Raw genomic sequence first — 27,638 nt, 5'->3', positions numbered from 1 at the left:
AGTGGGTGTGCATATGCACATTATTCTTGTGTGTCCATCTTGTTAGTAACCATTATATATTCAAGTTTATGAGGTGTTAGAAGGAGTGGAGAGTTGTATGTGCCCAATACAACTATATATGGAATGAAGCTTGCCTTAGAGACATCAAACATGAAAGTTTACCCAGATCAACGAAGTTTAATTCTTTAAAGAAATATCTATGAAACAGCAAGTGTGGTTCTTTGAAGAGTGTAGAACAGTTAATTGTGTGTGTGTGAGAGAGACAGAGAGAGAGAAAGAGAGAGATCCTTGTTTGGTTCTACTTCTACTACAGACATGAACAAGAGAAATATACTAGGAACAGACTTCCGTGGGGCTGAGGGTGTTGGGGACTGAGGGGAGAGGCCAGAGGCTGGGCCAGTGGGCTGAGTGTTTGCAGGTTTGCCAGGTGTCTGGTATTTTCTGATTTTTTTTTTTTTTAACCAAACAGGAGGTGAAAATACTCGACACCTGGCTACCCTAGGCGGAAAGGGGGCATTTTACCTGGGACTTCCATACGATGTAGGCAGAGGGGTGGCTGATGGCTTGGAGTGGAGAGGCTGCCGGGGAGAAGCAGGACTCAGGACTAGGAGACAGGGCCGGCCAGCAGGCTCCAGGGCCAGGCGCACATGGTGCCAGTGTTGCCTGCGCAGCCGCGGCGTCTCCCGCGACCCTTTAAATCGGCAGGGCGGGGCAGGGCAGGGCTAGGCATTGCCGGGGGAGGGGAGGAGAAGGAGAGGAGACAGGGATGACCAGCAGGCTCTGGGGCACATTGGGCTGCAGGCCAGGGCCCTTTAAATCGGCGGGGTGGGGCTAGGTTTTGCCAGGGGCGGCACCAGCTGCTTACCTGAAGTGCTGCACCGTCAAAGTGCTGCCTCAAGCACCTGCCTGATTTGCTGGTGCCTAGAGCCGGCCCTGGGTGGCATGAGCCTCAGCATTGGGTAGCTACTCCAGGACAAGCTTGCCATGGATTCAGGCAGCTAGTCTATGCTCTTGTAGCAGCAGTCCCCTTGTTATCCCAGTTTGCTAGAGTAAAGCTAGCCCAGGCACACACATCCAGGATGCAGTCACACCTTCACATGCAATGTAGATGTGCTCCTCAGAGACTGTATGATGGGGCACCATCCAGCTACCTTTGGAGTGACAAGCAAGGCCCCATGTGATGAACTCCAAATCTGAGATCTGGACCCAGATCGTACCTCTCAAAACTTCCTGGAAGATTTAGAGCACCGCAGACAAAACATTTCCTGGCTCCTCCCCCCACATACACTTTCTCTTGACCGAAGCTGACAGCATCCCCACCTCTTGAGACCTTTTCTTTTCCTCAGAACTAGCTGTCCACATCTACTGTACCAGTCACTGTTACCCTAGACTGGAATAAAGGCATTAGCTGGTTAATATGCTACAAAGCCAATTTCTTCTGCATTGTCATCCGTATTTTCACATCAAATGGGACACATCAAGCTAACTAGGAATTTGACATGGCCAACCCACTTACTTAGGGTCATTAACATGGATCCTACAATAGACAGGTATTTCTTTTGCTGTTACATAAATCTTGGACTCTGTTATTTCCATTCCAACTCATCTGATGAAGTGGATCTTACTCATGAAACCTCATGATCTTATATATTTTTGTTAGTCTCTAAGGTGCCACAGGACTACTTGGTGTTTTTATAGGTTGGTCTTTAATTAGTGTTTCAATTAATTTGCCTTTTATATTATTCACATATTTCGTTCATCCCAGAAAGCTTTAGTAGTAAACAAACGTGTATTTCATTACTGTTAGGAGGAAGAGAGTGTTGCTTAAGGCTTAAAAGTGAATGAGGGATTTTTTGTTTTTAACAACACTCAGAGCCAGTGCCATGAGCTATCTAAGAATAATGAATACGTACTGTATTTCTGTGCTCTTGGGTCACTTTGGATCAAATCTGTTGCACAGAAGCTCAGCATGAGAAAGTATCTCATTTTTATTTTTATTCTGCTGAGTGTGCACTTCCCATGGGGTTTGGAATGTGAAACGGTCAAAGCACAGCTGGAAGCAAGAGTCCTCTTTTCAAGTAAAGAGAAGGCCAGTTCCAATAAATATAGTATGAAGGTTCATAGTAGAATTCTAAATTGATTTATCTGTTTGTTACAAAGCTATTCTGAAATCATAAGAACATAAGAATGGCCGTACTGGGTCAGACCAAAGGTCCATCTAGCCCAGTAGCCTGTCTGCCAACAGTAGCCAGCACCAAGTGCCCCAGAGGGGGTGGACCGAAGACAATGATCAAGTGATTTGTCTCGTGCCATCCATCTCCAGCCTCTGACAAACAGAGGCCAGGGACACCATTCCTACGCCCTGGCTAATAGCCTTTTATGGACCTAACCTCCATGAATTTATCTAGCTTCTCTTTAAACTCTGTTATAGTTCTAGCCTTCACAGCCTCCTCTGGCAAGGAGTTCCACAGGTTGACGATGCGCTGTGTGAAGAAGAACTTTCGCTTATTAGAACTTTCACTTATTAGTTTTAAACTTGCTACCCATTAATTTCATTTGGTGTCCTCTAGTCCTTATATTATGGGAACTAATGAATAATTCTTTATTCACTCTTTCCAGACCACTCATGATTTTATATACCTCTATCATATCCCCCCTCAGTCTCCTCTTTTCCAAACTGAAAAATCCCGGTTGCTTTAGCATCTCCTCATATGGGACCTGTTCCAAACTCCTAACCATTTTAGTTGCCCTTTTCTGAACCCTTTCCAAGGCCAAAATATCTTTTTTGAAGTGAGGAGACCACATCTGTACACAGTACTCAAGATGTGGGCGTATCATAGTTTAATACAGGGGAAGTAAGATATTCTGTGTCTTATTTTCTATCCTTTTCTTAATAATTCCTAACATTGTATTTGCCTTTTTGACCACCGCAGCATAGTGTGTGGACGTTTTCAGAGAACTATCCACAATAACTCCCAAGATCTCTTTCCTGATTTGTTGTAGCCACCATTTCTTGTAGGCACCAAGTCCGACTTTTGAAAATTCTACAAGGTGCCTAAATACTTTTTTTAAATGTTGGTTCTAAGTAATTAGCCCAACGCCTGTAGCTTCACCAGGGCTTGAACTCGGGTCTCCTAAGTGTTGTATGTGCAACATGGGAAGCATCTGTCCTGCTCTATGCAGCACTGATGAGGACTCAGCTGGAGAACTGTGGCCAGCTGGGTGTCCCATTAGCAAAGATGTAGACAAATAGAGGAGAGCAACAACAATGAGCAAAGGTTTTGAAAATCTGACTCACAAGGAAAGGTTAAAAAACCTGGGCATATTTAATCTTGAGAAAAAAAAAGGCTGAGGGGGAGGGGACACAAATCAATACAGTCTTCAAATATGCTAAGGACCTCTATAAAGAAGCCTGTGCTCACTTGTTCTGAAAGTAGAAAAGTAATATTTTTTGGGCTTTATCTGCAGCAAGGGAGACAGGTGAGCTATTAGGAAAAACTCTAACTCTGTGGTTAGTTAGGCCGTGGAACAGGGTTCAAAAAAGAGCTAGCTAACTTCATGGGGGTTAGATCCATCAATGGCTATTAGCCAGGATACGTAGCAATGGTGTCCCTCGCCTAGGTCAGAGGCTGGAAATAGGTGATGAGAGAGGGATCGCTTGATGATTCCCTGTTCTGTTCACTCCCTCTGGGACACCTGGCATTGGCCACTGTAGGCAGACAGGACACTGGGCTGGATGGGCCTTTGGTCTAAGCCAGTCTGGCCGTTCTTATAACAGCCTTCTAAGGGAGTCTGTGGGACCCCTCCCACACTGGAGGGCTTTAGAACAGGTGGCACAAATCCCTGTCGGACTGTCTAGGTTCCCTTGGTCCTGGCTCAGTGCACGAAACTGGACACAATGACCTCACAAGGTCCATTCCTGCCTAACATTTTGACATCTTTGTTAATGACTTGGATGAGGGGATGGATTGCACCCTCAGCAAGTTCCCCTAAGATAGGGGGAGAGGTAGATACGCTGGAGGGAAGGGATAGGGTCCAGAGTGACCTAGATATATTGGATGATTAGGCCAAAAGAAATCTGATGAGGTTCAACAAAAAGAAGTACATAGCCCTGCATTTGGGATGGAAGAATCCCAAGCATTGTTACAGGCTGGGGACCGACTGGCTAAGCAGCAGTTCTGCAGAAAAGGACAGTGGACAAGAAGCTGGATATGAGTGAACTGTGCACCCTTGTAGCTAAGAAGGCTAATGGCATATTAGGGTGCATTAGGAGGAGCATTGCCAGCAGATCCAGAGAAGTGATTATTCCCCTTTATTCGGCACTGCTGAGGCCATAGCTGGAGTATTGTGTCCAGTTCTGAGCCCCTCACTACAGAAAGGATGTGGACGCATTGGAGAGGGTCCAGCGGAGGGCAACCAAAATGATTAGGGGGCTGGAGCACATGACCTATGAGGAGAGGCTGAAGGATTTGGGCTTAGTTACTCTGCAGAAGAGAAGAGTAGGGTGAGGGGCAGGTTTGATAGCAGCCTTTAACTACCTGAAAGGGAGGAAGGAGGGTTCTGAAGAGGATGGAGAGAGGCTGTTCTCAGTGGTGACAGATGATAGAACGAGGAGCAATGGTCTCAAGCTGCAGTGAGGGAGATCGAGGTTGGATATTAGGAAACAATGGTTACTTACTTTGAGATGTGTTGCTCATGTCCATTCCATGCACATGCGCGCCACATGCACATGTCATTGAAAGCTTTCCCCCATAGCAGTACCCATTGGGCCAGCTGGGGAGCTCCCTGGAGTGGTGCCACTATATTGGCTAATATGTACCCCTTCTGGCCCTCCACCCCCTCAGTTCCTTCTTACTGGACTACTCCAAAATGGGATTTGGAATGGACATGAGCAACATACCTCAAAGAACAACAGTTACAAAGGCAAGTAACCATTTTTTCTTCTTCGAGTGATGGCTCATGTCCATTCCATGTAGGTGAATCCAAAGCAGAAACTCCAGGAGGCGGGGTCAGAATTCTAACCTTCAACTGAGAGGAGGACAGCCCTACCGAGGGCCATGTCTTCCCTGGCCCGGTGAATTAGAGCATAAAGGTTAGCAAAGGTATGAATTGAAGACTATGTGGCAGCCCTACAGATGTCCAAGATAGGGACCTGGGCCACAAATGCCATGGAGGAGACCTGTGCCCAAGTGAAGTGGGCCGTGAGAGGAGGGACTGGTAATCCAGCCAGACTATAACACTCCTTATTGCATGAGGTTATCCTTGAAGAAATTCTCTGAGCAGAGACCAGCTGCCTCTTGAGCCTTTCTACTACTGCCATGAACAACTGAGGGGACTTACGGAAGGGCTTTGTTCTTTCTAAATAAAATGCCAATATACACTCTAGACATTAGGAGAGCAAAGTCTGTTCTTTGCCAGAGACGTGGGGCTTGGGATAAAAAAAAAAGGTGGGGGAGAAAAATGTCTTGGGAGACATGAAACTGAGACACCACCTTCAGCAGGAAGGCAGGATGGGGGAGTAGCCTGACCTTATCCTTGAAAAAGACTGTATAAGGGGGAGAGGGTGTCATAGGTAAGGGCCCTTAGCTCTGACACCTGCCTGGCTGATGTGATGGCTACAAGAAACTACACCTTCTAGGAGAAGTGCAGCAATCAACAGGTAACTAAAGATTCAAAGGGGGGGGGGGCATCCTATAAGCCTGGTCATAGCCAGGTTAAGGTCCCACTGAGGGACAGGTTGGCAGATATGCGGGTAGAGCCTGTCCAGTCCCTTCAGAAACTGATGGAGCGTGGGATGCACAAAAAGCACTGTGTCCCTGGAGCCTGGGTGGAAGGCGGAAATAGCCACCAAGTGAACCTTGATCGATGAGGAGGACAACCCCTGAATCCCGAGCTCAAGGAGATAGTCCACTATCAATGGGCCTGGGTGTCCATAGGAGAAATCCCCTTTTGAGCAACCCAGATAGAAAAATGCTTCCATTTTGCCAACTAGGTGGCTCTAGTGGAAGGTTTCCTACTCCCCAGCAGAACCTCCTGCACCCGTTCTGAGCACTGCAGCTCCACTGCTGTCAGCCATGGAGCTTCCAGACCAGAAGGTATAGGGACTGCAGCTTTGGGTGGTGAAGACGGCCAAAGTCCTGCATTATGAGGTCTGGATACAGGGGAAGGGCGATCTGTCTCAGAAGAGAGGCTCAACAGGGTCATGAACCAAAGCTGCCTGGGCCAGGCTTGTTCAATGAGAATGAGGGAGGCCCTGAATTCCCTCACTTTGAGGAGCACCTTGTGCACCAGTGGGAACAGAGGAAACACACAGAGCAGGCCCACGGACTGGGGGTAGTAAGGGCATGTCCTGAGGGCCCACAGACCAGACCCATGAGAGCAGAACTTGAGGCAACAATTAGGTGAGAACAGCTAAGGAGTGCTTGCAGGGTGAGAGCAGAGCATGTTCCAATGGCGGTCACGGGTGGTAAGAAGGAACTGAAGGTGGAGGGCCAGCAGGGGTATATATTATCTGATGTAGCAGTGCATTTCTGGGGGCTCCCCCATTGGCCCAATAGGTGCTGCTAAGGGAAGAGCTTCTGACTATGCGTGCATACCTACATGGAATGGACATGAGCAATCACTTGAAGAAAAAAAGCGATTTCCCTCAGAGGCTGGGGAAACACTGGGATGGATTCCCTAGGGAGGGGTGGTATCTCCATCCCTAGGGGTGTTTAAGTCCTGGCTTGACAAAGCCCTGGCTGGGATGATTAACTTAGGGTTGGTCTGGCTTTGGGCAGGTGGTTGGACTTGATGACTCCTGAGGTCTCTTCCAACCCTAGGATTCTATAATTCTATTTCCATGCTTCTATGCCAAGGCCTTAATCTCAAAACCAAGCCCCTCCCTGTCACTTACCCACCAACTTTATTTTCACTCTCATATTGAGCAGGGGAGCTGACAGCCACACCAGATCCCAGGGCAAGGTGGGGAAGGGGAGGGGCTCCCCTATCCCCCAGCCCATAGAGCCACCCGGAGTGCACCACTAAAGCATCCGGGGAGCCGACAATCATGCCGAGCTCCAGGGCGAGATGTTGGGAGGGCCAGCGCTGCACTCCAAGGAGAGGGGAGGCGTGCTGGGAGTACAATTTAACAGGGACCAGCCACTCTCTCATCCCCACCTCCTCCCACACAGATATGGGTTGCAGCATGGAACCACATGCCACATTTCCGTGCAAAGAGGGTACAGGGTGGCCGGCCCTTAAGATCTACATTAAGTGACAGGAAAGGCCTTGAACTCAAATGGTTCTCTCTCATTTAATTCCCTGCCACTGCAGGGATCTTGACCACTGGTGCTCCTCAGTCCCTCCTACTCTCTGCCCCTGGCATAGTCTTGAACTTTGGTCTCATTTCAGTTGTTGGGTTTGCGGTGTGAGTGCTGGGTGCTGGTGGTCTACAGGAGGTCAGACTAGATCTGGTGGTCTCTTTGGCCTTAAACTCTACATTGCTATTAAAAAGAGGTGCACGCCCATCCATGCTCAGTCCCCATTCATTCTGGACACATCTTCCAGCATGCCTACAGCTACAGGACACTGAAGGTTCAGCAGTTGCTTGGTTTCTCCATTGGGCATGTATTCTATGCTTTGACACACTGATCTCTGGAAGGGTGAACACACTGCACACAAATGGTCAAATAACAACCCACTGTTTCAAGAGAAACGAAAGCATTAATTCCATACAATAACCTCTACTACCACAATTTCCCCTCCATAGTCTCTGGAGGACGCTAACCATGCAGTGGCATTAAAGGGATAAGCACTAATCTGTTTAATTATTCCTACTGTTGATACTTTGCTTACTTTGCTATTAATCAAACAGTGGCCACAAGCCCAGTGCAAAGAGATTATTGTATTTGAAATGGCACATTCCAGAAACCCCTTTTTTGCAAGGTTCTGTACATTTGTATCAAGAATGGAAATAATTAGGCATTGTTCTGTGAATATCCAGATGCAGTTTTTAGTATCTGAAAGACTGTTATTAGGCTAGACACTTTATAGTTTGTATTCTCTCTCTCTGAGGTGATGATGGTTAGAAAAAGGGATCAACTCTTCATTACAAGTTATCTGACATGATTACTGCACTGTACATTTGTCCACTGCACTTTAGTCCACCACACTGCTGTGAAGCAGTCATTCTCCAGGGGCACCTGGAGCCTTCCAGGCACAAGAAAGTTGTAAGTAATGTTTAGATCATGCAGTCACAAAGAACTTGTCCTTTCAAATATAGGAGGGTATGTCTACGCTACCCCCCTAGTTCGAACTAGGGGGGGTAATGTAGTCATACGGAGTTGCAAATGAAGCCCGGGATTTGAATTTCCCGGGCTTCATTTCCACATAATCGTTCCATGAGGCGTACAGCTAGTTCGGATTAGGAAGCCTCATCTGAACTAGCTAGTCCGTGCCGCATGTAGCCACGCGGCACGGGGTCCGACCTAGCCGGCATTTAAAAATGGTGCTGGCCGGCTTTATGCAAATAAAGCCCGGGAAATTCAAATCCCGGGCTTCATTTGCAACTCCGTATGACTACATTACCCCCCCTAGTTCGAACTAGGGGGGTAGTGTAGACATACCCGGAGTGTCTGAAAGAAATATGCACTGCTAATCCATAGTAATTTATAGCAATATACCAGATAAAATCTAGAGCTCTGATTTCTTGTATCAGTAGCAATAACAGGTTAAAATGACAGTAAGAGTAGCACGGCCAAAAGTACTTTCTTCTCATTTCACTGATTTTCTATTCACTTATAACCAATATTAATGGTGCAGAAAAAATCTTTCAGGATCTAAAAGAAACAAAGATGGGTGAGGCTTGCCAGACACAGTTACTATATCTGGGCTGTATTAAGGCTGTTTTGTTTTAAGGGGCTTTTTAAAAAACCCAGTGCAGCACAGTAAATGTCATACCTACTTGAAGTGTGAAAAAACCACTCTGCCGGCAATGGAGAAAGCAAAATATGGACTGACACTTGTTGCTCTTGCACTCCATGGAATAACTACAATTTCATTCTAAGGAAAATGTGGGTTTTCTGAAATTAAGACTATAACTATCAGTTACAAGTTGTTATCCAAACTCAGAAAGCCTGGAAATTCAAAGCTAAACAATACTTTCTATAAGCCACAGCCACCAATAAGAGAAACACACCACTGGGGTTTCCCGTGTGGTGTCAGTGTTATTAGCTAGATCTTGATCCAGACCTGCATTGCTGCTCACTTCCTCTGAATCCCAAATACACAGCACAAAGGAAAGATGTCAAAGGTCATGGCAAGAAATTCAATTTTTCTTTTACCTGGCACTGAAGTTCCCAGTGCAACAAACACAACTGCAGTCACTGAATCCTTCAGGCCAATGGTGCAGCCAAAGTGGGATGCCAAATCCCCGATGAAAGCCGTCAGTAAGCCAATCATTAGGATGGAGACAACGAAGCAGGCCCAACCATTCCAGTAATCTGTCGGGGGAACGAAGGCGAAAAGGACCTTCCAGAAGACAGTCAGAAAGTGCATCACATAATCGAAGCAGGAGGGCAGCTTCTCTTCCCCACATTCCTCATCGTCGTCATCCTCACCTGGAGCAACAAAACCGGAGTCTGATTAAACCCAGGGCTGTGTGTCCCTGTTCCTTCCTAGGGACATAGGCATCCCTTTGTAAGGCACTGTCTGAGCCTCATCCAGTCAGTCATGGAGTTTACCCTCAAGGCTCTCCTGGGAGGTAGGAATGCAGCACTGTTATTATCACCCTCATTTTACAGCTGGGGAAGTGAGGCCCAGGGAGAATAATGGTGGGATTTTCAAAAGCACCCACATAATTTAGGAGAGCAATTCTCACTGGCTGACAATGAGCTCTGCACTCTTAAATGAGCTTGGTGCCTGGGAAAATCCCATGCCACAACACTTGCCCAAGGTCACCACACAGGTGACTGTGGCACAGCAGACAAGCGAGGCCTATGTTTTCCAAAGTTGCTAAGGCTTTGTGCTAGTGCTGTCTTTTGGGTGCTCAACTTGGAACACCCTGAGGGCTGCCGAGCTCTCCCCCACTATCACACAATCCCACTCCTAAATGTGTCCACCTCTCTCTTCGGACAAATGAAGCATTTGCCCTCAACTCCTCTGAGGGGTAGGAACCTTCTTTTAACTTCGAGCCAGAATTCGTTCATGGGCAGTTTATCCCCACGTCTTCTCATGCCACTATTGTCCATAACCTGAAATAGCTTGTCCCCCTTTCTAGAGTTTACTCCTGTTGTAGTTACAGAGAACAAGAGTATCCCCTCTCGGCCTTCTCTAGGCAAGCCCCAACTTTTAGTCTCTTCTCAGACAACAGGCCACGAGTTCTCTGATCATTTAGGAGCTCTTCTCTGCACCTGGTCCACCATTGCAGCATCCCCTGGCCGTGGGCTCCTCCTCCTCGCAGTGCTGGCCAGTGGTCTCTGCCATGCCAGGTCAGGACCATAACCACTCCTGCACTGCGTCTCTGCAGGAGCACTGCTGTCAGTGCTGCCTGACCCCCAATTCTACCCCCAACTTCCTGAAACTGTAAAAATAAAAATTGTTAAAAATGTAAAAAAGTTTAAAATAAATATTAATATTAGTTCTCCACCAAAAAAGTAAAAACTGAATTCTGCTAAGCCTCCATGTAAAGGAAAGCACCCGCTCTTCCACTCGTGTATCTCCTCCCCTGGGATTTTTGGTCAAAATGCATGAAAAGCAAAACGTTTTTTGGATTGAAATGAAATGTTTCACTTTGACATTACCAAAATGGCCTGGTTTGGTTGAAACTTGCCCATGAACTTGACATGAGGTTGTGAAGAGTTTTGGCTGACCCAAAACTACATTTTTTTAGCAAATCAAATATTAGTCTGAAAAATCTTGTCCAGATCAAATCAACGTACAGTGAGGTTGGATATGAAGCTTTAGAACAGAAGAGGCAGTGGAAACTGGTGAAAGTTTTCCAGCTACATTCTTTAAGATATTTTTCCTGGATTCATTCCACCTGACTTGTAAGCCTTCCAAATGTTGTGGGACTAAATGGTTCAAACCAGGCTGTGGAATCTGCTTTTCACTCAACACTTCAAAGTCCTGCAATCTGGCACATACAAGCACCAAGCGACCCTTAATTAGTGACTCTGGATCGAAGACAAGGAGAGGGAGAGCAACACACGGGTGAGTCACAAACATGTAGGACCAAACGGGCAAACAGCAACCCCAAGTTTCAGTTGGGACACAGCCATGCTTCATTCAACATGCACCTTAAACAACGTGTGATATGGAAGAAATAAATAATAGGGAGCTTGATTTTATTACCTTGGTACACAGCAAAGGGGACTCCAAACAAACCCAGCAGTGCCTCGGGGAGGAAGTGGGGAATTTATTTAAGTCTGAATCCTGTGCAGTTTTTAATTCATCCCACAAAGACCGGGTTGGCTAGATGCAACTCTGCTGGCATTGTAATTTTGCAACAGACATTTTTAAGTATCTACAGAGCCACGAGGCAGTGGAGGTGTCACAGAGTTAAAAATCTTTAGGGAGATGATGCAACAGATTTTTAAAAATGAATCTGAGTGTGGCTGTCACAATATTGGTCTGGATCTGTCTATCATTTTGCTGAAGGTTAATAATGAACCTCTCTCTAGCAGAGTGAGTGAGGGTAGAGGTTGCTAAGAGAGCCATATGCATTCACTCTGGGATGTTAGGCCAAAAGCGTTTGAGGTATCTTTACTGCATGAGAAACTTTCCAACAAGAACAATAATAATAAATAAAAAACCTGTTAACATTTTGCTCTTTAGTCTCCCATGCTGAAGCTCAAATGTTAGGTATGCAAGAGTGACGGATTATGGGAGACTATCCATGGCCTTTGTTCTATAGGAAGTAAGATGAGATTATCATAATTGTTCCTTTTAGCCTTAAAATTCCATAAATCATGTATCAACTATCCTGAATATAATAAGCATGCCACTAACGAAAGCTGGCCTATATACACTAAACAAATTATTCTAAACATTGTGCCTTCCTAGTTGTGCATTTGAAGTACAGCTGCAGTACTGCCAACCTCAAATGTAAAGAAATAAAGACAAATAACCAAATCTCAAGCCCCTCAAATAAGGAGATTTAATAGAATTAGTTAAATGAGCAAATAACAATAAAGTTGAGTTTGGTATTTTGGGTCTGAGTCTTCATGGTGCACTCAGGTCATGGGTTCAAGTTTTTCACTGCAATCAAGAGGGACAAAATATTACTTTAAAAAATGAAAGCAGAAGGTCCCCCTGAAATCACAGGACTCCGGGAGCTGAAGCTTTAAGAAACATCAAATATTTGTCCCTCACCAGAATGACAACTGACTCCTGAGTTGCCTTTGCTATAATATGGGATGCAACAAACATTGGATTAGGTTATTTTGCCTGTAAACTCTGGGACAGGCGCTGACTTTTCCTGTGTTTGTGCAGCACAGTTGTGCCCTGAGTTTGGTTTGGGCCTCTCAGAGCTAGTGTAATACATAAAATAAAAAGCCAACATGTGAGAGGATGGAATTTGAAAAGTGAGGTTATGTTCTGCAAGTTTTGTCTCTCGATGTAAATGAAAGAATCAACCATTCTATTCCAAAAGCAATGAGGAGTCCTGTGGCACCTAATAGACTAACAGATGTATTGGAGCATCAGCTTTCGTGGGCAAAGACCCACTTCGTCAGATGCATGTAGTGGAAATTCCAGAGGTAGGTATAAATATACAGGCATAAGAAAAGAGTGCCAAACAAGAGTAAAGCTAGAGATAATGAGGTCAATTCAGTCAGGGAGGATGAGGCCCACTTCCAGCAGCTGATGTGGAGGTGTGAACACCAAGGCTACGTCTACACTGGCACCCTTTTCCGGAAATGCTTAAAACGGAACAGTTTTCCATTATAAGTATTTCTGGAAAAAGCGCGTCTACATTCGCAGGGTGCTTTTCCGGAAAAGTGTCCGTGGCCAATATAGACGCGCTTTTCCGGAAAAAAGCCCCGATCATCATTTTCGCGATCGGGGCTTTTTTCCGGAAAAGACTACTGTGCTGTCTACACTGGCCCTTTTCCGGAACAGTTTTTCTGGAAAAGGACTTTTGCCCGAACAGGAGCAGCATAGTTTTTCCAGAAAAACACTGACAATTTTACAGTAGCTCGTCATTGCTTTTCCGGAAAAGCAAGCGGCCAGTGTAGACAGCTCGCAGCTTATTCCGGAAAAGCGGCTGCTTTTCCGGAATAAGTGGCCCAGTGTAGACACAGCCCAAGAGTGGAGAAACTGCTTTTGTAGTTGGCTAGCCATTCACAGTCTTTGTTTAATCCTAAACTGATGGGCTACGTCTACACTGGCCCCTTTTCCGGAAGGGGCATGTAAATTTCACCAGTCGTCGTAGGGAAATCCGCGGGGGATTTAAATATCCCCCGCGGCATTTAAATAAAAATGTCCGCCGCTTTTTTCCGGCTTTTAAAAAAGCCGGAAAAGAGCGTCTACACTGGCCCCGATCCTCCGGAAAAAGCGCCCTTTTCCGGAGGCTCTTATTCCTACTTCAAAGTATAAGAATAAGAGCCTCCGGAAAAGGGCGCTTTTTCCGGAGGATCGGGACCAGTGTAGACGCTCTTTTCCGGCTTTTTTAAAAGCCGGAAAAAAGCGGCGGACATTTTTATTTAAATGCCGCGGGGGATATTTAAATCCCCCGCGGATTTCCCTACGACGACTGGTGAAATTTACATGCCCCTTCCGGAAAAGGGGCCAGTGTAGACGAGCCCATGGTGTCAAATTTGCAGATGAACTGTAGCTCAGCAGTTTCTCTTTGCAGTCTGTTCTTGAAGGTTTTTTTTTTTTAATATAATATCATTCTATTCCAAATGACTCACATGTGAAATTGAATTCACCCCATCTGGATTTGGAGCCATCAAGTTCTCCATTTAAGATGTAGCTGAACTTTCTCCCTATAACCACGATACCGCAGTTATGTAATGGCTAAATAGAGGGAACTCCCCATAAGAGGAGCTAGAAATATGAATCTATCACTTTAGTGTTTCATAGCTATTACTGATACTTAGTAAGCATTTATAAGACAATTTGACCATAACATTCACTACAAACAGAGCTGTTAATAAATAAATTTGAAGTGCCCACTTATTTGTGGAGCAGGGAAAAATATCAGTTCACTATTTGTTTTTTTGTTAAATCTACTATATATTTGAGATAGTTTGCATGACTGTCTGTGTGTCTGTCCGTAAGTCTCTTTGTTCAAGAACTCCTGAATGACCATAGAGGGACAGCAAGCATGGGGACAGTTATACTTCTGAATCACAGGGGTTAGCAAGTGCCCCAGCCTTAGGAGGCTGGCCCAAGGAAGCAGGTGGTAGGCAGGCTGCATGACCCCTGCCGCCCCAGGCCACCCCCTGGGAGCAGACGCCAGCTGTTTCCACTCCCTACCCTGAGTTCCTCACACCTCTTGACCACGTGTCCTGACTCCTGCACTCCCACCCCCTGCTCTGACTCCTGCACCCCCACTCCATGCCCTGAGCCCCTCATCATCCCAACTCTGACTCCTGCACCCCTCAAACTCCCTGCCCTGACCCCCTCCCACACATCCCCAAGCCTCTGTCCTGACTCCTGCATCTCCCACATCCTCAGCCCCCTGTCCTGAAGGACCCAAGGAATGCCGGGTAAATCTTCTAGTGGTATAATAAAATGTGAACTACACAACTTTGCTCAGAAGGGAAAAAATTACTAAGATAACTCGAGGACTTGAGATTTTGAACTCAGCAATAAGTAAGTTCTTTTTTGTGGGGGAAGGAATTCTGTATAGATATATGTTTTAAAAGAATAAATTTGGAACTTTATCATGAGCATTAAAAGCACAGATTGGGGGCAAGTTAAATACCAATTGTGGGCTTCACTTGTTATGAAACATACTCATTCTAAAACAGGGGAACATTACGGATTAGATTTTCAAAAGCACCCATGAGAGGGGCTGCAAGCACTCTGAAGGACAGAAATAGAATTCACAACGATCTGGACAAACTGGAGAAATGCTCCGAAATAAACAGGACGAAATTCAATAAGGACAAATGCAAAATACTTCACTTTGGAAGGAATAATCAATGCACCAATACAAAATTGGACTACACTGTCTAGGAATGAGTAATAGAGAAAAGGATCTGGGGATTATAGTGGGTCATATAGTGAGTCCACTAGAAGATATACCCAGCAATACTCGAGTTCTTAACTCAAATAAGTTTTGTTTTTCTTAATTTAAATCATTTTCTCAGGTGGGGCTGGAGATGAGAAGTTCAGTGTGCAGGCTGCCCTGGGGAGTGAGGACTACCCCAGTCCTCTCTCACAACAGCAACTTCGGGACAGGTAAGAAGCATTTATCTATAGCTGCTGCAGCTCCAATGGGCACAGCTGGGGGACAGACAAACTCTCCAAAATATATAGTAGAGAGCTGTCCCTTTCTCCACTCTTGCCCCCCTGCTGGCCCAGTGGGGTTATAGCTGTCCCAGTCCCCATTTCTGGCCCCTTGCTGCCCCCCTGTCATCATTCTACAGTATAACTGTGCCTCCCACCAGACCCTTCCCTTTCCATTTTATGAGAAACAATCCAATTCCAGGCACATCCCATTGTCCTGGCACAACAAATCCTAACCTTGCTTTAAGTTATGATAAGAGGAAGCTGCATACCAAATATGGTGTTCCCAGCTGTTACTGTTTAAGAGGAGTTTTTGAACAAATGGACTCACAGACAGCTGATGGATGGATGGATGCACATTTCTAAAATATATAGTAAGATAAAGATAATGTAGAATTGTTGCAAAAAAGGACATCATCCTAGGACAGGGGTGAGCAAAAGGGCCTCCGTGGGCCAGATCCGGCCCGCCAAGTAACATAAGAACGGCCGTACTGGGTCAGACCAAAGGTCCATCTAGCCCAATAGCCTGTCTGCCGACAGTGGCCAGCACCAGGTGCCCCAGAGAGGGTGGACCGAAGACAATGATCAAGCAATTTGTCTCCTGCCATCCTTCTCCAGCCTCTGACGAACAGAGGCCAGGGACACCATTTCTATCCCCTGGCTAATAGCCTTTTATGGACCTAACCTCCATGAAATTATCTAGCTTCTCTTTAAACTCTGTTATAGTCCTAGCCTTCACAGCCTCCTCTGGCAAGGAGTTCCACAGGCTGACTACACGCTGTGTGAAGAAGAACTTTCTTTTATTAGTTTTAAACCTGCTACCCATTAATATCATTTGGTGTCCTCTAGTTCTTCTATCATGGGAACTAAAAAAAATAACTTTTCTTTATCTGCCCTCTCCACACCACTCATGATTTTATATACCTCTATCATATCCCCTCTCAGTCTCCTCTTTTCTAAACTGAAAAGTCCCAGTCGCTTTAACCTCTCTTCATATGGGACCCGTTCCAAACCCCTAATCATTTTAGTTGCCCTTTTCTGAACCCTTTCCAAGGCCAAAATATCTTTTTTGAGGTGAGGAGACCACATCTGTACACAGTATTCAAGATGTGGGCGTCCCATAGTTTTGTACAGGGGCAGTAAGATATTCTGTGTCTTATTTTCTATCCCTTTCTGAATAATTCCTAGCATCCTATTTCCCTTTTTGGCCGCCACTGCACACTGTGTGGAAGTTTTCAGAGAACTATCCACAATAACTCCAAGATCTCTTTCCTGATTTGTCATAGCCAAATTAGCCACCATCATACTGTACGTATAGTTGGGGTTATTTTTCCCAATGTGCATTATTTTACACTTATCCACATTAAATTTCATTTGCCATTTTGTTGCCCAATCACTCCGTTTGGTGAGACCTTTTTGGAGTCCCTCATAGTCTGCTTCTGTCTTGACTATTCTAAACAGTTTGGTATCATCCACAAACTTTACTACCTCACTGCTTACCCCTTTCTCCAGATCATTTATGAATAAGTTGAAAAGGATTGGTCCTAGAACTGACCCTTGGGGGACACCACTAGTTACCCCTCTCCATTCTGAACATTTACCATTTATTCCTACCCTTTGTCTCCTGTCTTTTAACCAGTTCTCAATCCAAGAAAGGACCATCCCTCTTATCCCATGGCCATGTAATTTACACAAGAGCCTTTGGTGAGGGACCTTGTCAAAGGCTTTCTGCAAATCTAAGTATACTATAGCTACTGGATCCCCCTTGTCCGCATGTTTGTTAACCCCTTCAAAGATCTCTAACAGATTAGTAAAACAGGATTTCCCTTTACAGAAACCCTGTTGACTTTTGTCCAACAAATTATGTTCTTCTACATGCCTGACAATTTTATTCTTTACTATTGTTTCAACTAATTTACCCAATGGGTGGATCTGGCCCACAGAGGCCCTCCTATTCCCCCATCCCCAGGCCAATTAGGGTCTGGGGGCAAGGGAGCACCCAAAGCCTTCTCCGCTCTGCCCCCACCCTGCTCACAGCATGCAGTGCTTCAAAGCGCCATGCGCCGCTCGCAGGCTGGGGGCAGAGCAGAGAAGGCTTTGCGTGCTCCCCCGCCCCCAGGCCAATTGCGCGAAGCCTCCTCCCACACTGCCAGGAGCATGTGGCACTTTGATGCGCTGCATGCTGCTCGCAGGGCATGGGGGGGAGAGCGAAGGAGGTTTTGCGCGCTCCCCCGCCCCCTGGCCAATCAGGGCCTGGGGGCGGGGGAGCTGCATGAGGCTTCCTTTGCCTGCCCCGGTTCTGTGAGGAGCCTGCAGCACTTCAAAGTGCTTTAAAGGCAGCACTTCAAAGGCGGTAGGAGGCTTCGCGTGATTGGCCTAGGGGCGGGGGAGCATGCCAAGCCTCTTCCAGGGCATGGGTGTCTAGTGAGAAGGGGGGAAAGGGGCTCCCCCAGCCCCAGACCAATCGTGGTCTGGGGGTGAGGTATCCCCACCCCTTCCCGTTTAGGCCCCACCCTTCCAGGATGACCCGAGGCTACTTCAAAAAATTTTCAAGTGGCCCCTGGACAAAAATTATTGCCCACCCCTATCCTAGGATGTATTAGCAAGTGTTTTCTAAACAAGACATGACAAGTAATTCTTCCACTCTACTCTGCACTGATAAGGCCTCAGCTAAAGCAGTGTCCAATTTTGGGCACCACACATTGGGAAAGATGTGCACAAGCTATAGAAAGTCCAGAAGAGACCAACAAAAATGATGAAAAGTCTAGAAAACATGAGCTACAAGAAAAGATTAAGAAATTGGTAGGAGAGGAGTTAGTTTGGAGAAGAGATGACTATAGCACAATGTGAAATTAATAATTTCCTTAAGAAATTATTTATCTCTTTTGTCAGATGTAACCACACAACTGCCAGGGCTAGAGGGAAGGCATCAACATCAGATCTGCAACATTGATAGGGAAGAGCTGTATCTTGGTCACAGTTACGTTAGCCACAAAACCAAAGCCTTGTGAAAAGACAGATGAGCTGCACACTGCAAAGGTGAAAGAAAGTGCCACGATATTTGCCCTTGATGTTCTAATCTTTAATTGATAAACTCCACAAAGAAATAAACAACCTCTGACTGTCAGTAGCCTTATTGACAGCTCATCAGCTTAGCAGGCTGCAAACCTCATTTCAGGAGGAGAAAGCTAGCGCAATACCTTCCTTCAAATGTCTCCCTGCTTTCTGTGTTATAGAAGAAGGAAGTGCCTGAGAACAGCCTGTTGTGAAGACCTGAAGAGGAGACATGTGATGTACACATGCCAGAAATGCTAAGCACTGAGCAGACAGAGAGGAGAGCTGCTGCTCACAAGTGAAACGTGCCCTTTTGTTTAATCTACCATTATGTAATGTCTCCAAATGGAATCAAGTTAAAATAAATAAAGCAGTTCCTCTGAGAGCATGAAGGTGCAAAGTCCAATATACCAAGCAGGCTGCTAACAGGCCAGGAGATCATTATTTACTGCGAATGTCTGCCTGGGAAAGTTTCGAATACATTCCCTCTGGGTACGTCTACACTAGCCCCCTAGTTCGAACTAGGGAGGCTAATGAGGGCAACTGAAATTGCTAATGAAGTGTGGGATTTAAATATCCCGTGCTTCATTAGCATGTTCCCGGATGGTTGCCATTTTGGAAACTGACTAGCTCGAAGTAACTTCCCGCGTCTACACGCAGCAGAGAAGCGCAATTCCGAGATAAACCCCTTAGTTCTAATTAACAGTAAACCCTCATGAGCTTCATTAGCAATTTCGGTTGCCCTCATTAGCCTCCCTAGTTCGAACTAGGGGCCTAGTGTAGACGTACCCTCCGTCTTTGTATTTTGGTTGCTGGTGGAAGCTAGAGAGGATAAAGCATTCTTCTATGATGTATCCCCCTCTTATCTCCATGGTCAGCGGATCATGGAGCTGTTCTTTTAGCTTCTCATAACTGGAATTGCAGGAAACTGGGCAATAGCAATTGTGATGATGCACACAGGGGATGGCAGGAGAATATGGGGAGGAGAAGCAGCTGCAGCAGTACACAGCAAGATCAAGATGCCCCACTCTGTCAGTCACCGTTGATGAGACACAGACCTACAAACCATGATCCCAAGCCCATTCACAGGCTGGACTATGACTTGGTCTGTGCTCCCGGTAGGAGAGCAAAGAGGGGCTATCGACTTGGGTCTGCACAAGGAGCAGTAAGAAGTCACTGTGCACCTACCAGGAGCAAGAGGGCGGACTGAATGGAGCCTTGACTCTAGCCCCCACTGGCGTCCTGAACAGCTGAACCAGAGTTGGATCAGAGGACATGCCAGCAGCAAATTACCCCCTCTATCCCCGAGTGGCTCAGAGGGCTGCCTGCATCACACGGCTCCTAGCATATGTACATAGATACTATAAATAACTTCATTATCTGTAGGAGAGAGGCTTATCATAATTCACTCCAGGTAGAAAAGGAACTTACCAGCGCTGACTGTGATAGCTTCAATGAACTGTTCTCTCCAGCTGTTGGTTCCAACCACAAGGGCTAGGTTTGTCTTCTTAATGAGCTTGTCAACAGTATTCTGCAGATGGAAACAAGTAGAACCAAATTAACATTGGTTTTGGAACAGGAGATCATGGGCAGAAATAAAAATCCTTGTGGATTTACATTGTACATTTATGGAAAAGATCTTCCCCTCAGAACAAGAGAACCAACAGCAAAAATGACAATATGTATGCACACGACATCCCATACTGCATTATAAAGAACTCTTCAAAATATACATACTAGAGAAGATTGCTAATCTGCACACTTTCTTATCAGAACTGAAAATAAGTGCTCTCTCTAAATTCTTAGTGATAGAGATGTAGCCGTGTTAGTCTGGTGTAGCTGAAACAAAATACAGGACTATGTAGCACTTTAAAGACTAACAAGATGGTTTATTAGATGATGAGCTTTCGTGGGCCAGACCCACCTCCTCAGATCAAGGAAGTGGGTCTGGCCCACGAAAGCTCATCATCTAATAAACCATCTTGTTAGTCTTTAAAGTGCTACATAGTCCTGTATTTTGTTCTAAATTCTTAAGCAGGGTTTAATAGCAAATGCTGTAAAAAGGGCTTGTACATTGCTAATGCTGCTATTGTTATAAAATAGATCAAGGAACTTTTATTTGTTTATTTGAAAGCACTATAAATAATTCAAAGTAAATCAAGTATATTGTACATATCCACTCTCTGCCCTTTTACAGCATTTGTACACTTGCTAAAACAGAAGCTTTGGTCACTAATGCAGAATCATAACTAATGTTGTAAATGGCTGGCAGAAAAATTCTCAATGGAAATTAATCCAAGAATTTATCAATGTGTTACAGTATAACAGGGTGTGGCAAAGTACCTCTTCTGCCACATCAACATTTCTCCAGAGAGGGAGAGGGGAGTGATAGGGGCTGAAGGAAATCACTCCTGCTCCAGAGGGCTCACATTGGGACTTTGGTTTATTTTCAGGATTTACCAGTAGAATCTCAGGCTAGGCCTAAATAGTTTCCTTAAGCACACAGAAGAAATAAGTCTCCTTGTCCCTAGCAGAGCACCCATTTTCTGGGTTGACATCTAGTTACTGCTTTCCCTATAGGTAGATAACCAGTTTTTTACCTAGACAATGGTTTTTCTCCCTCCTGGCTAGGTAGTCATCCCCCCCCTTCTCTCTCACAAACTTGAAGAGGGTTCTTAAAGGTGTGTGTTTGTGTGCATGGAAGGTGCTTAATTGGACTCAGATGTTTCTCATTAACCTGCAGTAAGCTCTTTTCAGTTGAAAGGAAAAAGGGCCTGATATTCCTGACTTCTGTTATGTTCTTCTAGTTGTCAATGCTGACTGTCACAAGTGGTCACAACAGGCAGCCAAGAGCACACCAAATGCACCTACGAAAGACTCTGCCACTGTCCCACTTACATGAAATAGTGGGGCTGTTTTTTTCAATTGACTTTAAAAGAAAGGATTAAATTGTCGGTCTTAGACCATGATCCTGCACAGGCTTAACTTTACACACTCAGATCAACAAGACCACTCACATGTGCAAAGCTAAGCACGTGTGTAGTATATACAACATCAGGACTTGGGGCCACAATTTCTTTCTTAAACAGAATTTTTAGTCTGGGCATTTTAAGCCCAGCTAAGGATCTGGCTTGTCATATTGTTCTGTTTTGTAATAAGGGTCTGTATCAGTGGTGGGCAATAATTTTCACAGGGGGGCCACTTAATGAATTTGATACATGGTCACGGGCTAGCTCCACTCTCTGGGAGGGTGAGGCCTGGGAGAAGGGGTGGGGGAGTAAAAACACAGCAAAGGGCCCGTGGCTATTGGCCCCACTGCTACAGTGTTGCCTGGCAGCTGCATGGGGTTGCTGTGGCTATTTGAAAGGTTCACAGCTCTGGCCCCTGCTGGAGTGACCGGGAGCAGTGAGCAAATTAATTAGGATCCTGCTGCCTCAGCCACCTTCTGGAAATTCAGTGGCACAGGCAGCAGGATATAGATAGAAAGTGACCAGATGCCCTCCATGGGCTGGATCTGGCCCTCAGGCCACACCTTGGTCTATATCGATAGTTTATAATCAAGAGAAAAATGATACAGTTGCATTTCTTATTTCCTTTGCTGTTGCTCCTAGAACACTGGGAGAATCAAGGCTACTTTGTTACTGTTGTGCTGTAATTTTTGTATGCCAGTTTTCATTAGCACATGTACTCTGGAAATCTCTCCTGCACTTTATCTCCATCTGTTTTGTTACTACTGAGTTTCCTGCTTTTCAGTTTTTGGGATGTTTCTTAAATACATAGTTTGACAAAATTAACACTTTGGGATTTTCTAAACAACAGTTAAGTTACAGCTGTAGCAACAGCTGGACAAATCAACAGCTGACTAATGTAGCTGATACATAGAGGCTGTGTCTAGACTGGCAAGTTTTTCCGGAAAATCAGCAGCTTTTCTGGAAAAACTTGCCAGCTGTCTACACTGGCCGCTTGAATTTCCGGAAAAGCACTGACGATCTCATGTAAAATCATCAGTGCTTTTCCGGAAATACTATGCTGCTCCCGTTAGGGCAAAAGTCTTTTTCTGAAAGACTTTTGTTTAAAAGGGCCAGTGTAGACAGCATAGTACTGTTTTCCGCAAAAAAGCCCCGATTGCGAAAATGGCGATCGGGGCTTTTTTGCAGAAAACTGCGTCTAGATTGCCACGGCCGCTTTTCCGCAAAAAGTGCTTTTGCGGAAAAGCATCTTGCCAATCTAGACGTGCTTTTCCGAAAATGCTTTTAACGGAAAAGTTTTCTGTTAAAAGCATTTTCGGAAAATCATGCCAGTGTAGACGTAGCCAGAAAGTTTCTGTCCTGTCTCATAGCAAGTACAGGTGGTGATTTCCTTTGATAAACATGAATGATGCTGTCTGTACAAGTCTGTGAAAGAGGAACCATCAAGTTATTGAAGCCCCAAATTCAGGTTGTGTGAAAATATTTTTAAGGAAGATGAATAACAATAAATTCATCCCTATGTGGTGTTGGTGGCAGCCCAAATATAGCAGCCTTGTGCTAGTGTCTGGGGGGGCTCAACTCTGCATGGTGCTGAGCTCTTAGCCCCCCTGATCCAGCTGAGCAAGGAAGCACACAAGTATGCCCTTTGACTTCCATGAGGCTGCAGTGATTTATAGTAGCTGCAGACTTGGTCTGACAGTGATGCTGAACACTCTAGTTTCACTGCCCAAGCCAAGTGAAATGCCAGAAATAAACCCATACCAGTGTTGACAAGTCCATGGTTTTGCTGGTGCTGTGACATCACAGCAGTTGCTGAGAGGTGGCAGTGGCCCCAGCTGTGCTGTACTCAGCCACTGGTGTTCCTTTTTTGAATGGAGGGCAGAAATTTTTGCTGCTCCAGAAGTTCCCGATGATGCCTCAAGATGCTTCTATGGGGCCTCTCCCACAGAGGACGTAACGGGCCATTAGTGAATTTGATTTTGGAGTGTAAGGGTTGCAAATTCACCAAAAACATGAACGCCCCCTGCCCCAGTGAATTTTTCTGTATAGAATTCTCTCTGGTTACGTCCCTACCATATGAAATCTAGGCTCCTAACTCCTCCTGTTCCAATCCCAAACACCTTGTTATGGTGCCAATTAAGTACTCTGCCTCAGCAAAGCACTTAGGCATTAGTTCGAATCCCATTGAAGTCGCAAGAATGTAAGCATGTGCTTGAGTTCTTTGCTGAACAGGGATGGATTTAAGCATGTGTGTCAATTCTTTGCTGAATTGGAGCCTCAAGTGTTGCGTATACTTGCTTGGAAAGGATGCCATCCTCTTGTGCATAGCATGTGCTTGCCAGATATGTGGTTACTGTGCATTTAAAAAGGACAGAGCTCCTAGTTTAGCAATCTAATATAGACTGAACCTCTCGAGACCAGCACCCTTGGGACCTGACCAGTGCTGAACCAGAGAATTTCCTGGATTACAGGAGGTCAATATTGTCTAGACACATTACCAATACTTCCACTGCTTACAGGGCTCTTAGAAGACATGTAGTGGGAAATTAGGGCTAAATTATAGCACAGAACACCAGGTCTGGTGGCTGTAAACAACCTTTATGGGACTGCAGGAAAGTTGGCCACACCCTTGATAAGTGGACATCTGGCTAATTAAAATCATGTCAGACCACAGATGTTGTTGGGCCAGAGTGCGGCAGACTAGAGAGGTTCAACCTGTAAAATGTAGTTAGAGAAGCTAATGTGAACTGAAGGCTTGTATGCCCTGTGGTGAGCGAGGTAGACAACTGGTGTACCTTGAACTCATAGGATTCTTCAATAATGACTTCTAGTTTGGTGTGTTCTCCCAGCACTGGGCGTCCCATTTCTGCAATGCGGCGCTCTTCCTCCTCTTTGCTCGTCAGTGGCTGTTTCTCTTCATTCTCCTCTGTAACAACACAGACAGCTTTTGAACAACACACAGTCTTTCACTTTCTGGTACTGGCTTCTGTCAGTAGCATCTATCTCTAAGCTAAAATATTCTCTGGGGCTAAGGCACAAGTGACAGACAGTTGTTGGCACAAGGTAGAAGACATTAAGCAATAGGCAAGTACAAGCGCTGAAAGGTTTTCTGTTGCAGATGGCTTGCCTGGGAGCGCTAGCAAATGAGATCACTAGCTCATAACTCTTCCACATTTCAAATCCCTTCCACCCCTATCAGGTCTTCTTGAATTCAGCCTGGACTATAGGGAAACATTCACAATCTCAGTCTCTATCAGCTATGGATGCTCCCCTGGAGCTGCTATGGTGGCAATTTTTAGGACAATTAATCTAAGGTGAGCTTGTCAAAAAGGCCTCTGTATTGGCCTCTCTCTGTCCCCAGTGAACCCAATGGTGAAATGTCCCTTGACTTTAATGGGAGCTGGATTAGGCCAGTGCTGAGTGTTTCTGAAAATCTGCATGCAAACCAGGCCACCCAGCCTATACAGAAGGGCTCAGCTATCTCAGCCACCCTGCCTGTATGTGAGCGACCGGCAACTGAAGGCATAGTCAAGGTTCACTGTGGCAAAAATATAAATAATCAACTTTACCTCTGGCCTCACCTAGCTTTTGAGTGCTTGACTTTGCACCCTAAACTTTCAAGTAATGGAGTATTGTGAGTGTAGTCAGGCAGATTCTGATCACGGTTAGTTATGTTACTGTAAATCCTGAGTAAAGTCATACCGTAGAGATTCCTCAAATCACTGAGCTCAGGACTGAGGGGTCTGATTTGTGGTACGCAAGTGGACATAGTGCATTCTCTTCAGGCACCGGACAATCAGAGCATAAGGCTTGTGTCAAAGACTGTGCAGTGCCCACATGTTTTTATAACTGATTCTGCACATGGAACAGATATTTCAGAAAACTATCCACAATGACTTCAAAAGCTCGTTGATCGAAAAAATAGAGAATAACTATTATTCAGCAAAGCTGTTAATTACTTTATTTACAAGGCTCCGCTCCTGGGCACACGGCGCATGCGTCCTCTCCCCGGCGTGCTGCGCACCTTACAGCTGCAATTGGGCGCACGGTGCCTGATGGCAGCTCTACCTGTTCTTAAAAACCTCCAGTGGCTGGAATTGCTAATAACATATTTTACACATGAACATGCTAAAAGCAAGACAAAAGTAGCATGGTGTGGCTGGAACCCTGACCGTCAGCACTGTTAGAGTGTGTCTATACTACAGGGTTTTGTCGACAAAAGTGGACTTTTGTCGACAAAACTATACCTGCGTCCACATTGCCTTTGAGTTATGTCGACATAACGTCGACAAAACTCAGCAGTTTTGTTGACGTATGTAAACCTCATTCTACGAGGAATAACGCCTTTTGATGACAGAGTTCTGTCGATAGAAGGCATTATTGCATCTGCACTGTCCTTTGCGTCCACACTGTTATGTCAACAAAGCGGCTTGCTTTGTCGACAGAACTGGATGTAGTCTAGACTCTCTTTGTCGACAGAAGCTTTGTTGACAGTATCTGTTGACAAAACCCTGTAGTCTAGACGAACCCTTAGAGGAAGGATTTAGTTTTAAACCCCAAAGGTGTTAGGCTCAATAGTTTGGCAAAAAGAAAAGAAAAGAACACTTTGGATCTTGGCCATGTCAGAACTGACTCTTTGCCTGGTGTGAGTCAACAAAACTTCACTGATGTCAGTGGAGACTATCTACCCAACTTCAGTGGTGCTATGCCAACTGACACCAGCTGGACCTGAGTGGAGTTTCACCTGAAAAACACCAATGCTCAGCATTTTCCATTCTTTTCTAGCAGCAGGTGGCTCTTTGGAATATGAGCATCAGCCGCCTTTTGTCTTTTACATTTGCTCTAAGACACCCAAGCAGCGCTTTCATAAACTATTCATCCCGCTCCCTTAATTCTGAGAAGCCACCTGTCTCCTTGTGGTTTTAGTTCCTCCCTGCCCCCATGAGCTGCTTCTCTTGCAGCTAAGCGCCCGCACAAACAAACAACTGCATATGCGGCGGCTGTCAAGGTCAATCATAAGAACGGCCATACTGTGTCAGACCCATCCATCCAGCCCAATACCCTGTCTGCCCACAGTGGCCAATGCCAGGTGCCTTAGAGGGAGTGAACCCAACAGGTAATGATCAAGCGATCTCTCTCCTGCCATCCATCTCCACCCTCTGACAAACATAGGCTAGGGACACCATTCCTTACCCATACTGGCTAATAGCCATTTATGGACTTACCTCCATGCATTTATCTAGTTCTTTTAAACCCTGTTATAGTCCTAGCCTTCACAACCTCCTCAGGCAAGGAGTTCCACAGATTGACTATGTGCTGTGTGAAGAAGAACTTCCTTTTATTTTTTTAAACCTGCTGCCTAGTAACTTCATTTGGTGGCCCCCAGTTCTTATATTATGGTGTGACAGGGCGCTCGCCCTGCACTGGCCCATTAAGGGCAGACCCCGGCCTGAACCAGGGCCGGGGAATTTAGCCCAGCTGAGGCTGTACTAGCCCATTAGGGCCCAGCTGGGCGCTATAATAGAGAATGGGCTGCTGCTGTGCGAGAGGGAGTGAGAACCTGGCTGCTGAGGGAGGAGGCGGCTCCCTGAAGCTAGGGCAGGGCTGGGGGGAGGCCAGGCAGGGCTAGAAGAGCTCTGGCCAGCAAATCCCCAGACTGCAGGGCTTGAAAGAAGGCCTGCTGGAGGAACATCACCCCAGAGAAGGCACCCTACCCGCCGAGGGAGCCAATTCCTGAAGACAGATGGCAGGGGGGTTACGGTGGTGAGTGCACCCCCTCACATATGGGAACAAGTAAATAACTTTTCCTTGTTCACTTTCTCCTCACCACTCATGATTTTATATACCTCTATCATATCCCCCCTCAGTCTCCTCTTTTCCAAACTGAAAAGTCCCAGTTGCTTTAGCCTCTCCTCATATGGGACCCATTCCAAAGCCCTCATCATTTTAGTTGTCCTTCTCTGAACCTTTTCTAATGCCACTATATCTTTTTTGAGATGAAGAGACCACATCTGTACGCTGTATTCAAAGATGTGAGCATACCATGGATTTATATAAGGGCAATAAGACATTCTCCAACTTATTCTCTATCCCTTTTTTAATGATTCCTAACATCCCGTTTGCTTTTTTGACTGCCGCTGCACACTCCATTCTGAAAATCTACCATTTATTCCTACC

The 27,638-nt window shown here is 45.6% G+C and overlaps 1 protein-coding gene across 9 annotated transcripts in view; it reads right to left on the bottom strand.

The window, feature by feature from the left end:
- Positions 1–27,638, bottom strand: part of SLC8A1 (solute carrier family 8 member A1) — a 308,938-nt gene that overhangs the window by 6,149 nt on the left and 275,151 nt on the right. For all 9 annotated transcript variants that reach the window (XM_089777614.1, XM_089777615.1, XM_089777613.1 and 6 more), the window contains 3 exons: positions 24,257–24,387; positions 19,924–20,023; positions 9,324–9,599 (listed from right to left, as the gene is read on the bottom strand). In XM_089777614.1, the coding sequence (XP_089633740.1) occupies positions 9,324–9,599; positions 19,924–20,023; positions 24,257–24,387 (507 nt within the window). The remainder of the gene's footprint in view (positions 1–9,323; positions 9,600–19,923; positions 20,024–24,256; positions 24,388–27,638) is intronic.

The sequence above is a fragment of the Pelodiscus sinensis genome, chromosome 3 (genome assembly GCF_052426305.1).
Source record: "Pelodiscus sinensis isolate ZL-2025 chromosome 3, ASM5242630v1, whole genome shotgun sequence".
Classification (NCBI taxonomy): domain Eukaryota; kingdom Metazoa; phylum Chordata; order Testudines; family Trionychidae; genus Pelodiscus; species Pelodiscus sinensis.
This window is presented reverse-complemented; position numbering and strand designations above follow the sequence as displayed.